Source organism: Strix aluco, chromosome 7 (assembly GCF_031877795.1).
Source record: "Strix aluco isolate bStrAlu1 chromosome 7, bStrAlu1.hap1, whole genome shotgun sequence".
NCBI classification, from domain to species: Eukaryota; Metazoa; Chordata; class Aves; order Strigiformes; family Strigidae; genus Strix; species Strix aluco.
Window position 1 is genome coordinate 36,892,575 of NC_133937.1, and position 12,426 is coordinate 36,905,000.

Consider the following 12,426-nt stretch of genomic DNA (forward strand, 5'->3'; position numbering starts at 1 on the left):
GTCTCCTTATAAAATGCTTTGATATTAAAATAAACCAAGATGTAATTCTGTTGAATTTGCCTGTGAAGGCTCAGGGCATAGTAGACAAAGGGTCTTGGTTTTAGCTTGTAACCTCGGGATTTATATACAGTTAATTATTTTGTTGTTCAGGAGCTTTTACAATAGCAGTAAGCCTCTAATTCTTCTCCTTTTTGCCCCTCAGTTCACAGCAATTTAGTACCTTATTTCTCTCTCACGCACCCGCAGGAGCGCGTAGGAGCTCGGGTCCGGCAGCCTGCTCAGAGCAGGGGTGCAGGATAGGACCCACCGCCCCTCAGACTGCGGGAAGACGCTCCGCACCCCTCCGTGCCCGCGCAACGCCGCGCGCAGCGCCGTGTCCGCGCAGCTCTGCGCGCCTCCCGGCGCTGGCCGTGGTGCTGAAGGGGGCCGCGCCGCGGGGGCGTGGGCGAGCGGACAGCGGTACACCCAGTCATTGTAGTATCAGTATTAGTATTAATATTGGTATTAGCATTAGCATTAGTACTGAGAGTATAATAACAACAGCAATAATTCTCCACAAATTAAGATGGAAATCTCTTCCCAGACAGAAGCGAAAGCATTTTGGTAAGACTATCATTCACAGCCCAAGTTTCCCAGGCGAAGATTACCGTGGCAGTTTTGCGTTCCTGTTGTAATCGCCTCCCCCGCCCTTGTTTGTCACCTGAAAATTTCAGAGCTGCTTATCAATAATCCTCTGTGTGTCATACCACTGAGAAGCATTCCGATCGATATATTATCATTTCAGAGCTTGATTATGAAGGTGAAGGGCGTTATCAAGGACATCTGGAAATTCTGATCAGTGTTCTGCAATGTCTGATCAGCTTCAGTGCTTTAGAAGCATAGTCTCTGCTACAGAACAAAATCAGAGTCTCTAACTAGAGAGACAGTGCCTTATCCTCTCATTCATACCAACCCTTGCTGCCAGTAAACAAACAAACAAACAAAAAGCAGAGGTATCATCTGCACCTTTGCCCCAGAGTCTTTTAGCATATCCTCTATTCTTCACACTCCTGCAGCTCTCAGGCACAGCAATACATAATAAACCCTTCACGGCAGCATGTTGTGTACTGTATACAAATTTCCTGACTGGAATATTTGAGACAATAGTGATCTAGAGCAAATAGAAGTATATTAAAAGTCTTTTGGTGGGGTTTTTTTTAATTTTTTTTTTTTTTTTTTTTTACAGCAGCACAACACAAGTAACTTAGATCTCATACTCTGGGAATGACAACACGTGGTGAGAACACACATCAGGCTGCTGAGGAGAAACAGCTAATGTTTGCTTAATATGCTAGGATTGTTATTTTTGTCAATTCTATTGCTCTGTAGATAAACAGTATTTAAATTAATTACATTTCATGCATATGCCAAGCTGAAATTGTTCCACTTTCTGTATTATTATTAGTATTAGTATTAATTTGTCCTATCTGCCACCTTCAACAAGATGTTAAATTATACACAGTCCCCTTCCATTATTTTTTCTGGCATTATTCATGGATCCTTAATGACAAGCCAAAAATCTACCTAATTTAAAATAAGGTGAAAAAGTCATCCTTGGTTCCTAGCTAGCTTTGTTAGTGCTTCCTGGTTGCTTTTCATATTTCTATACGAGGAAGGAGTTTCAAGCCACCATTCTGGACTGCAAGGCTGGAGTGGTTGGGTCCCTGTGACTTAATGTCAAAGACAATCTCGTGTTATGCAGAAAACAGTGCTGTAACTATGATGGCTATGATGGATGAAGCTGAGTGTTGGAAGTTTTGCACAACAGTGCATTTAGGCCTTCTACTGCTCTCCACCAGCATTGCTTTAACCGAGTTAATTACTGATGAATTTCTGATATGTATTGCTAATGTTTAACTAAAATATATTTTAAATATTTTCTTCATAGTGCCTGCCTTTCTAATAGTTTTTTAATTTTTCAGCCATGTGAAAAAAGAAGCAATGCATGCTACATACATGTAAAACTGCGACTCAGAGAAGGATGATTTGGGATTTGGCTTTGGAGGAAAGAACTCTTACCCTAGTGCAGTCATTGCTTGACCTCTGACCTTTTATCTTTATAATGTGGGTTTGAGAATTTGTAATAAGAGAGAGAGAGAGTGAAAATGAGAAACTTTGTTATCTAAGATAAGGTTTTCCCTAGAAGGTACAGAAACGTTATGTGAAAAGAAGCCCAGAAACCTTCATTTCTCTGTTCTGTTTTGCAGAATTGGCAGAACAGAGTCTGTGCAGCATGGGAGTGATGTGAGCACCTGAGCTCTCTGCACATCTGAAGACAAGATGTCCTGTTGATGCTTCAGCCAAAAGAAGTAGAAGGAGCCTCCTGTGGTGTGCACATCACTCGGGCTTCTTGGGATTCCTGAAACATCGAGCTTGCCTGAGGAGTAGCCTTCCCTGGGGACTGGCAGGCGAGACAGAGTCATTAATAAGTGCAAAGCACACTGAGGTCTTGACAAAGAAGCTCTTGTGGAAGCACAAAATGGCCCTCTCATTCATTTATTTTGCAAACCCACAAGCTATTTTGGGGATCTGCTGACTCAGAACAAGCTGGTTCACATTGTCATGTCATTTATAACAAAAGCTCTTAGGGAAATCAGGGTGATCTCAGGATCTTTTAATAAAATTCAAAATACAGCTCATGCTCAGTATGTACGTGCAGCATAACTCTTGCACAATTGCCAAGGATCTCTGATACGAACATGAGAGTCTTTATAAGCAGCTGATTTTTGAGTCAATGGGCTGTAACACTTCTGAAATCAATGATTATTTAAGAACTCCTAAAACTGTACATTGTCTAGCAGCAGCTACAAACATTGTGCACACAAACATTGGATCTACTCTGCTCTCTTTTGGCTCTCTGCAAATGGATAATTTGGATCTGAGGTCTGAAAGCTGACTGTGGATTATAACACCTCTTTTCTAAGCAGGCTGGTATAACATTCACCATACAGCTTTGCAGCAATATTTTCATTTCAGTAGGAGCTACAAATACTCGGCACTCTTCAGGTGTGGTTCCAGGGCACTCATGGATTTTCATAAATAAGCTATTTGTGTCCACAAAGAGATCTGATTATTTAGGATTTCACCAGTGTTGATGTTTACACAGTTTTTTGGGATTTTTTTCATTTTTTTTACATTCTGCAGGATACCTCAGAGTTTACAACTTGGTATATAAGCACCAGTCTTCAGATTTAGAAGCTGCAAATCTACCATCTATCCATTGTTCTTTGGGTGTTTCTGTCCTGATATATTTTGAAACAGGTTAGACGAGTTACAGTAAGGCTTACATTTGGATGAGGTGTTAAAGAACAACACTTGTTCTGCCTTGAAATCCTCCAATGATACTTTTCACGAGAGATTTCCTCCAGTACATTTAGCTGACCTCTATTCTGTGAGTTCACTTGTGAAAATGATAAATTCCCCACACATGATTAATGTCAACACAAAGATGATTATACTTTCTAGAAATCAGACTGGTGGGCAGGTCACAATGACAAAAGCAAAGGATATGTTGTACGAGTTTGTGATGACTTCAGAGCGTCGTATCATGTTATCCAGAGCACGTGTGTAGTGCTGTGTGAGATGAAGATTGTACTTAGATCACATATTTGCCATCTGTTCTGTCCCCATGGATTTATTCCAAATTACGTGGAATTTTCAACAGCACTTGTTTCACAAAAACATCACAACCTAGAAATTTTTCCTCTTTCCTGTAAAAATGATATCTCTGTGAGTCAGGCACATGACTGTGATGAGCCTCAGAAATGAAAGTCTCATAAACTAAACAACCTGCTTTCTTGCAGTGCTATAGGGTTCTAATATTTGTCAGGAAAGACTCTCAGCTTGCCAGGAAGCTGCTGGAAAACAGAGACTTACAAAGCCTTCCATTTAAACGTACAAAAATGCCATTGTAAGGCATGATAAGGGAACAACTTTAACTGTTCCAACATACCTCTCAACCCACACACATCACATATACCCTGATACATTCAACCGAGTGAAACCTGAGATAGGCTACAAAGCATAACTCGCTTGTAATTCTTCTAGTCTTGAATAAAACATCCTTATCAAATACATCCTGCAAGAGACATTCCTTTTGATGAGAAGGTAGCATCCCTTTCTGGGTAACCTCTGTTTGTTTCCAATCATGCGTTTCTGAAGAAGCAATTGAAAGGATGACAGAGAAAGGCAATGTTTCTGAATAACTCAGATTTTACAAAGGCCCTGGGAGTATGTGACGGTTTGCAGTAGGAAGGGGAGAGCCATTGACAGTGGCTCGAACTCTACGGTAATTAATCTTTGGCATTCACAAAGTAGTTTTTAGCCGCCTGGACAGCATAACAGCAGCTCTAAAATCTGATGGTGGAAGAATTCATTTTGATTGCCTGGGAAAGGAGTGTTTCTGCATGGGGCAAGCTGTTAACTGTTCTCACCCCTTCTTTCTTCTCCCTCTGAACACCGAAACCATGATGCAAGGAGGTACTTCAGCACTTCCCCGTGGAAGAAACTGTTTAAATTTAGCCATGAAATCAAGTAGTGTCTTGATGGATTACTGTCTCCCTAGAGCTGCTGTAAGGCCAAATGCTGCGAACATCTACAGGAGAACACAGGGCTGGTCTAGGGAGAGAATTCTGGCTGGCCAGTGCCGCCTTCTGCAAAGACATGGCAGGCTGTGCGGGAGGAGGTCCTGCTGCCGTCAAAAACCTTCTGTCGGAGCCGGAGCAGATGCAAACTTCACTGCTTCTGCCCTGCAAGTCCTGTTTGCCGTCCTCCCATGGCTGGGCTGCCAGGCATCCTCCCAGCTGGACGAACAAAAGAGCAAGGAAACTAAGCACTGCACTTTCCTCAACCCCCTCGGGATGGAAGAGAGGGAACTGAACCCGAAGTGACAGATGTTTGTCACCTGTGGTTACAGTGGGAGACACTCGGGGATGACAGCTATAAAGATGGTGCAGGAATCTCTGTGAAATACAGTGATTGCAGGCTGCAGCGGGTAACTTCTGCCAGGCAAAGAGGGCGCTTAGCACGGCGCTCTGTGAGCACATAACATCAGCAGGCTGTAAGGCAGAGCATTTTGGAGCTGATATAAGTGGGGCACCACAGCATCGCGCCACGCTTCAGCGTAGCAGGAGTGTAGCTCTTTAGAAAAATAATGAAAAAGAAGAGGCAGTGCTGAGACAGGATAAATAAGGAGATAAATCACTTTGCAATACAATGCAAGCCAAAACCTGAAAATAAACAATTACTTTAAATCATATCAAGCACCTATCACAAACATCACATTTATACAATTGATCCATGTGTAAATTAGCCAATTAATTCTGAATTGGAACACTAATGAAATAATAATTATCTGTTTACAATGGAATGGTATGAGTGCAGGTCTAGAAACAGAAATAAAGAAAGACTGCAGCAAAATCCACTCAGCTCCATCACTACGGGGCATGGGGGGAATGGTCAATACCAGTCTTTAATGTCCAGATGTTGCTGGGGAGGGGCATATATAAAATACATAAATATGTGAGAAACTTATGGGCTGCAAATGACAGAGATGTGGAAAGGCTCTTTTAGATCACTGCTTGCTTTTCTTTTTGTTACAAAGAATTGCAAAGTGGAAATTTAACATTTTCAGAGGCTAGCTTGGATTTTTGTCCTTGCTTGGCTTTCTACCACGAGCAATTGTTTACCCTGAGAGACTCCAGAGAGATTAGGACCTCGTAGTTACCAAAGCAGTGAAAGGTGGATGGAAAAGGGTGGGAGTTTCAACTCGTACCTAAATCAAAATCTTCACTGAGACGGAGAAATGCCCTGGGGTCTTCTCTAAGAACTTTGCACCCTTGGCTTTTCAGGTAAGAGCTGCAAACAGATAAAACAGAGCTTTAGCCCAGGTCCTCATATATTAGGCGAGACTGTAACAAGTCACTAGTTAGGTAACCGTCGGCTGTTTTCGGGATAGAAACTCTTTTCTGCTAGAAACTCTTTTCTGTCTCTCATTTTTTCTATAGGTTTTCACCCAGAGGTGAGGAGTACTTCAACTGAAATAGCATTTCTTTGAAAAATTCCTGATGAGCTTTACTTTGCCTGATGCCTTTAAGTGAAACAGTTGTTAACAAGAGCAGAATATTTCTGTAAACTCCTACAAATTGCTGAGACCCCGTCTCCAAGATGTGTTTTGCCAACTTTTCATTTCTGCACCTCCCTGTTTAGCTGAACTGCTCCTCACGATGCTGCTAACCGTTTGGAAATGGTCACATAAAAGACGGTGCTCTGAAAAAAAAAGTCATGTGTGCTGAAGGTATATGAAATATCAGGCTTGTTGCAGCCAGAAATATTACATGGCTTGGTCTGTGTCAATTTTCCCTAGATTTATAACCCCAAAAGTTCAGGGGGAAGCAGAACTCCTGGGGATAGCTTGCAACCGTTAACACTGAGCAGTTTGATTCAGATAAAAGATGTCTTATTTCAAATTGCCAGGTGGGTGCCCTTAGAAGGGAATAGCAAGAGAAATCAGCTATATTTGATCAGGGCATTAAAACGTTTGAATGTAGAGGTTGTTGCCCCCCTACGCACATGCGCACACTTCTGAGTCTGTGGCTCTACGTATGCCAGGACAGATTTTTGCAGTGCATGCTCACGTGTGTTTCAAATGTTTAGAAGCACGCCAGAACTGAGAGTCTGGTATGGTCTCTAAGCTCTCTTTACTTTCCTTGTTTCCTCACTCCCTTTCCTTTCTTCACTCCCTTTCCTTCCCTTTTTCCCTTCCCCTCTCCTCTCCCCTCTCTCCTCTCTCCTCCGCGTTACCGGTTCAGCCCCACACGGACCCGCTCCTGCCCCCCGTACAGCCGCCGTCACACGGACGCCCCCCCGGGCTGTACGCGCTATCACGGCTCTACCGGCGGTCGCCTCGCGGCCTTCAGGGGCCCGGCCCCGCCGCCGCCGTTCGCGGACTCCAGGGATTTATTTCGCGGTGCGGACGGACGCTCCGTTACCGCTGCCGGGGCCGGGAGCCTCGTCCCCGTCCCCGTCCCGGTCCCGGGACGCGTCGTGCTCCCGCGGGAGCAGCGGGGCCCGGCAGGGGGCGCCCTGCGCCCGGCGGCGGGAGGGAGGCGGGTCGCGCCCCGGAGCTCCCCGCGATGCCGGGAGGTGCGGCCCCCCCCTCTCCGCTCCACGTGTCCCACCGTCCTGAGCGGCTGAGGGGAGCGGGGAAAAGCGGGGGGAGACACCGGCACCGGGAGGCAGAAGGGGCTGCGTGGGGAGAGCGCGGCGGGAGAGGCGGCGAGGCCTGGGCAGAGCGCCCCCCCCGCCGCCCCGCAGCCTCCCGCAAAGTCGTTTCTGCCCCGAGGCAGAGCCCAGCGCGGGCGAAGAGCGGCGCCGCCGGCCCCGGGGCCCGGTAGCCCGGCTCAGCCCGCTACCCCCCCCCCCCCCCCCCTTTACCCGACGCCGGCGGCTTTTGTTACTGGCGGAGGGGGGGGGGGGGGGGGGGGGGGGAGGTGTTGCGGCGGGGCGAGGGGAGGTTTTGTGGCAGGAGCAGCGCGGTCCGTGCCATTCGCCTCCCGCCGCTCCCGCGGTGCTTCAGCCCAGCCGGGATCCCTTTGTGCTAATAGCCCCGTCCTCATTTGCTGCCTAATTGGACTATATAAAGCCAATAACGGGCGGGCGCTCGTAGCCTCCAGCCACAGCAGCACGTCGCGGAGGGGGGGGGGGTGGTGGCGGGGGGGGCCGGGGCCGCGGCGGCGGCGGGCAGGGGCTGCGCGGAGCCTTCTCCTCCCGGCTGCCTCCCCGCCTAATCCCATTTGCCATTGTGCGTGCCCAATCGCGGCGTGCTCCCCGCGTTTAACTTGGATGACATTTTGATTTCATCATTAGCATCCCGGCGCCAGGTTGACGCAGCAGCAGCGGCGGCGGGAGGAGGCGGCGGGAGGCGGCGGCGGCGGCGGCGGTGGTAGCGACGACCCCGGCTCTCCCGCCTGCCCGCAGCAGCCCCCCGGTATCGCGGGCTGCGCGGGTCCCCTCGGCCCCACGGCCCTGCCGCCCCCCCATGCGAGGGGGCCCCGGCCGGCCCCGCCGCCGCGGTCCCACGTCGCCCCTCCGCGCCTCTCCCCCGCGCCGCCGGGAGCCGCCACCTGCGCGCCGGGCGCGGGCTGCGGGGCCAGCGGCGGGCAGGAACCGGGCGGGCACCGGAGGATGCCGGAGACCGGACAGGAGCCGCCCAGCGCCCCGCCGCCGCCCCCCAAGGAATCTTTCTACATCAAAAACCTGCTCAACGGCGGCCCCCCCAAGGCGCCTCCCAAGCAGCCGCGGGCGCTGTTCGCCCCCTCGGGCAAGGCGACGGTGGACGGCGGCGGCTTCGCCCTCTCGCAGGTGGGCGACCTCGCTTTTCCCCGCTTCGAGATCCCGGCGCCCCGCTTCGCCCTGAGCGCCCACTGCCTGGAGCGCGCCCAGACCTGGTGGTACCCCTACGCCCTGACGCCGGCCGGAGCCCATCTGCCCCGCACAGAAGGTACCGCTCCCCCCCTCCCCCCCCCCCCCCCCCCCCCCAAAATCCCATCCCCGACGGGGCGGCGGGGGGCACCGGGAAGCTGGCGGCGGCGGGGGACGGAGCGGGGAGGGGGGGGTGTCCGGCCGGCTCGTCCCGCTTCCCCCGACGGGACGTGGGGAGGGGGGGCCGGGCAGTGAAGGTGTCTCTTTGTGTGTATATCCCCCCCACCCCCCCTCCCTCGTCCTTCCCCTTCCAGCCGCGGAGAAATCCCTGCTGAGGGACTCGTCCCCCGCCTCGGGCACCGACCGGGACTCCCCGGAGCCGCTGCTGAAGGCGGAGGGGGAGCAGAAGGAGCTGGACTCCAAGAGCCCCGACGAGATCGTCCTGGAGGAAAGCGATTCGGAGGAGGCGAAGAAAGAAGGAGGTTCGGAGGACTGGAAGAAGCGGGAGGAGAGCCCGGAGAAGAAACCCTGCCGCAAGAAGAAGACGCGCACGGTGTTCAGCCGCAGCCAGGTTTTCCAGCTGGAATCCACCTTCGACATGAAGCGGTACCTGAGCAGCTCGGAGCGGGCCGGCCTGGCCGCCTCCCTCCACCTGACAGAGACCCAGGTGAAGATTTGGTTCCAAAACCGTCGCAACAAGTGGAAGAGGCAATTAGCAGCCGAGCTGGAGGCGGCCAACCTCAGCCACGCAGCCGCGCAGCGCATCGTCCGCGTCCCCATCCTCTACCACGAGAACTCGGGCGCGGAAGGGGCCGCGGGGGGCGGCGGAGCCCCCGGCACCCAACCCCTTCTCACCTTCCCTCACCCCGTCTACTATTCCCACCCCGTGGTCACCTCCGTGCCGCTCCTGCGGCCCGTCTGAGCCCGCCCGCCCGCCGCCGCTGCTGCGCGGAGGGGCGCGGAGAGGCGCGCAAGTCACCGGCCCGCTTGTAAGTACTTCAGCCACTCGTGCGATTCACCCGGCCGGCGTCTGCGGAGCTGGGGAGGGAGGGGGGGGGGAGAAGGGGGGGGAGAGGGGTGCGAGGACCCCTCGGCGGGTGGTGCTAGGAGGAAAGTCGCGAAAATTTAGAAAAAAAAAAAAAAACAAAACAAACATAAAAGCGAGGGGAGGGAAAGGAAAATAAGGAAAATGAAAGCGGGAACTTGTAGAGAACCCTGGAGCTGTCACACCTTTTGTAAACGTGGACAAAACCCGCGATGGTCTCTGTGGCTTTAGTTTTATTTTTGTAAAAAAAAAAAAAAAAAGGATAACAGAAAAAAAAAAAAAAGGATAATGATAAAAAAACCGAATGATCCCAGGCCACTCCTCGAGATTTGCCAAATGCTAACAGGAAGCTGAATTTCTGTTCCTTTTGGACCTCTCCTTCTGCCTCCAAATTGTGCAGGTTCCTGATCCTGTCGTGACTCAAACTTCATCGACCGCGGCTTTTCATTTAAGCAGCCCTCGGTACCGATTTGCCTCTTTGCTTTCCCATATTTTGTACCTTTCGGTTTCTGTCATGGGACTTTATAACGAGCAAGAAATACAGCCTCAAAGTGAACGGTTAAATACACCCGCACGCTTTGAGTGACCCTTATTTATTATCGTTTACTTAGATATTTTTAATTCCTGTTTATAATTCTTGTTTTCCTAGTTGTTGGGTTGTTGTTTTTTTTTTTTTTTCTTGTAAAGTTATTTCGGTATTTTGGAGGGAAAAAAATCTGTACCCTTTTGCTTTCTTTTGTAATACTAATTATTATTATTATTATTATTATTGTACTTTTGAACTGTGCAATATTGTACGACGATTCTTAAAGCACTGCTTTTATTTGAATGGTGAGGAAAGGGTTTTTAGCATTGTATAATTGCGTTCGTTCATGTTGTGCAAAATAAAATTTTAAAAAAATTAGAAGCGAAGGAAAGTGAGAAGAGAGGAGCAGGGCATGGGAATAGGCATGAGCCCGGCTTATGCGAATAAATAAGGGAGATTCGGTGAGCTGGGCGCTTTAAGTGAAGGACAATCAACTTTAGGGTAATTTTAATTTATTTGATAAGATGTACAGTTTTCTTCTAAAGTCCATCGAGTATGTGGATTTTAATAGGCGGAAATCAAGCGAGGAGTGGACACCTCTTGTCTCTCTCTGTCTTAGTGTCTGCTCACCTGTTGTCTGACAATTGTTTGCTGTCTTCCCAAGGGTTTGGGTTGGTTTATTTTCTTTATTTTATTTTAATTCTTTTTTTCCCCTTTCGGTTGTACTCTCTGCCCTCTCGCTTTCTGTTAGGGATCGGTCCTATTTTTAAAACAGCCTATATTGTTATAAACTTAATGTTGTGGTGGAAAAAAAAATCAATAAAACCCGTTCCTTATCATTTTTTTAAGTGTGGCTTCGGAGAAAAAAAATAAAATTAAAAAAAAACAAACAAACAAACAAAAACCACCAAGCGCTGGCTGGGAGCGCGGCCGCCCTGCTCGGCCGGGGATGCTGGCCGGGGCGGGGGCCGCGGGCACGGAGCCGCCCCGCCGGGGCTCCCCGGGAGCGGGTGTCCGGAGGCCCCCCCCGACGGGGAGGGAAGCGGGGGGGGGCGGAGCGGGGGGTGCCCTTTCCGAGCTCCGCCGCAGCCAGGGGCACCGCGGCTCGGTAACCCCGAGCGAGGGGTCCCAGGCGCCCGGGGAGCCCTGCGGGACGGGCGGGGGGAGGCGGGGGGGGGAGGGGGGAGATCCCCTTCCCACACCGGGGCCGCCTCCCCGGGGGCTTCCCCTGAACTTCTGGCCGCCCCTTCCTCTACCCCCGCCGGCTGCTTCGCCTCCCGGCGCTGCCCTTCCCCTTCTCCCCCCTTCTTGGGGTGGCTGCCGCGGGGGGCTTGTCCAAAGGCCCCCCAGGGGGTCTGTGTGTGTGTGTGTGTCCCCACGGCCGGAGCCGTCACTCGTGTTCACAGACCCGCGCAGGGTTATTTCGAGATAGAATCGCTCTCCGCTTCCCGCAGATTGGCCCGAATCGACGTGTTTATAGCGCCGAGGGCAGGATTTGGGGCCAAAGAAATCAAAATAAAGCCCAGCGTTGCGAAAAGATAACCCTGCGTTTTCTTTTCGTTTGGGATAAAAACCCCGGCAATGGGTCGTAAATGAAGAAAATAAACAGAGTTTCGGAGTCAAAATACGCTGCCCGCTGTGTCGCCTACAAACAGAGTGATGCCTTGGCTGTTTGCAGTACTAACTTTGGGACAAGTCGCTTGCGGCTCATTAAAAATATTGTTGTAATAGCAAATACGTCTTTCCATTTTACAGCGCGGTAGCACGATGTTATCAAACGGCAAAGAAAAAAAAAACACTAAAAACAAACAAAAAAATAAAAACCCCCAAACCGCCTCATTTATTTGTGGTCGCTGCCCAGAAAACGATTCCGGCCCGGCCCGGCCGAGGGACGAGCAGTTGGACGCCAACGCGGTCGCCCCCGGCCTGAGCGGCTCCGTCCCCCCGCCCGCCCCGCAGCGCGGCCCTTACGCGGGTGCGGAGACCGCCGGGCCCGGCTCGGACAGCGAGCACCGGCCCGTCCCCAAGTCCCAGCGCTGTCAGGGGCGTTTCCCAGGGGCAGGTTTGATCCTAGTGGGGTGTGATGGGGTAAGAGACTTTTTTTTTTTTTAATCAATTAATGAAAAGAAAAAAAAAAGAAGGGAAAAAAAAAGAAAACCGGAGCACAGGTTTTCTGCTTCTTGCTGCCCTTGGACGCCGCGGGATCGACAACAGACAACAGGCTTTGAAACGGCACAATAAAGTTGGACACGGGCGGTGGGTTGAGAGCGTGTGAACCCCACTCGTGCCCCGCACCCCTCCCGCAGCCCCCGCAGCGGGATGCTCCTTCCCGCCCCCACCCACAGCCCGCCGGGCTCTGTCTCTCAGGTTTTTCTCAGGCCTTCAAAAAGTCACC

General features: G+C 50.8%; 1 protein-coding gene across 1 annotated transcript; it reads left to right on the forward strand.

Annotated features, from left to right (window-relative positions):
* Positions 1-8,223: 8,223 nt before the first annotated feature.
* HMX3 (H6 family homeobox 3) lies at positions 8,224-9,382 on the forward strand. The gene is made up of 2 exons (XM_074830094.1): positions 8,224-8,539; positions 8,775-9,382. The coding sequence occupies exons 1-2, from the start codon at positions 8,224-8,226 to the stop codon at positions 9,380-9,382; spliced, it is 924 nt and encodes a 307-aa protein (XP_074686195.1).
* The last annotated feature ends 3,044 nt before the right edge of the window (positions 9,383-12,426 follow it).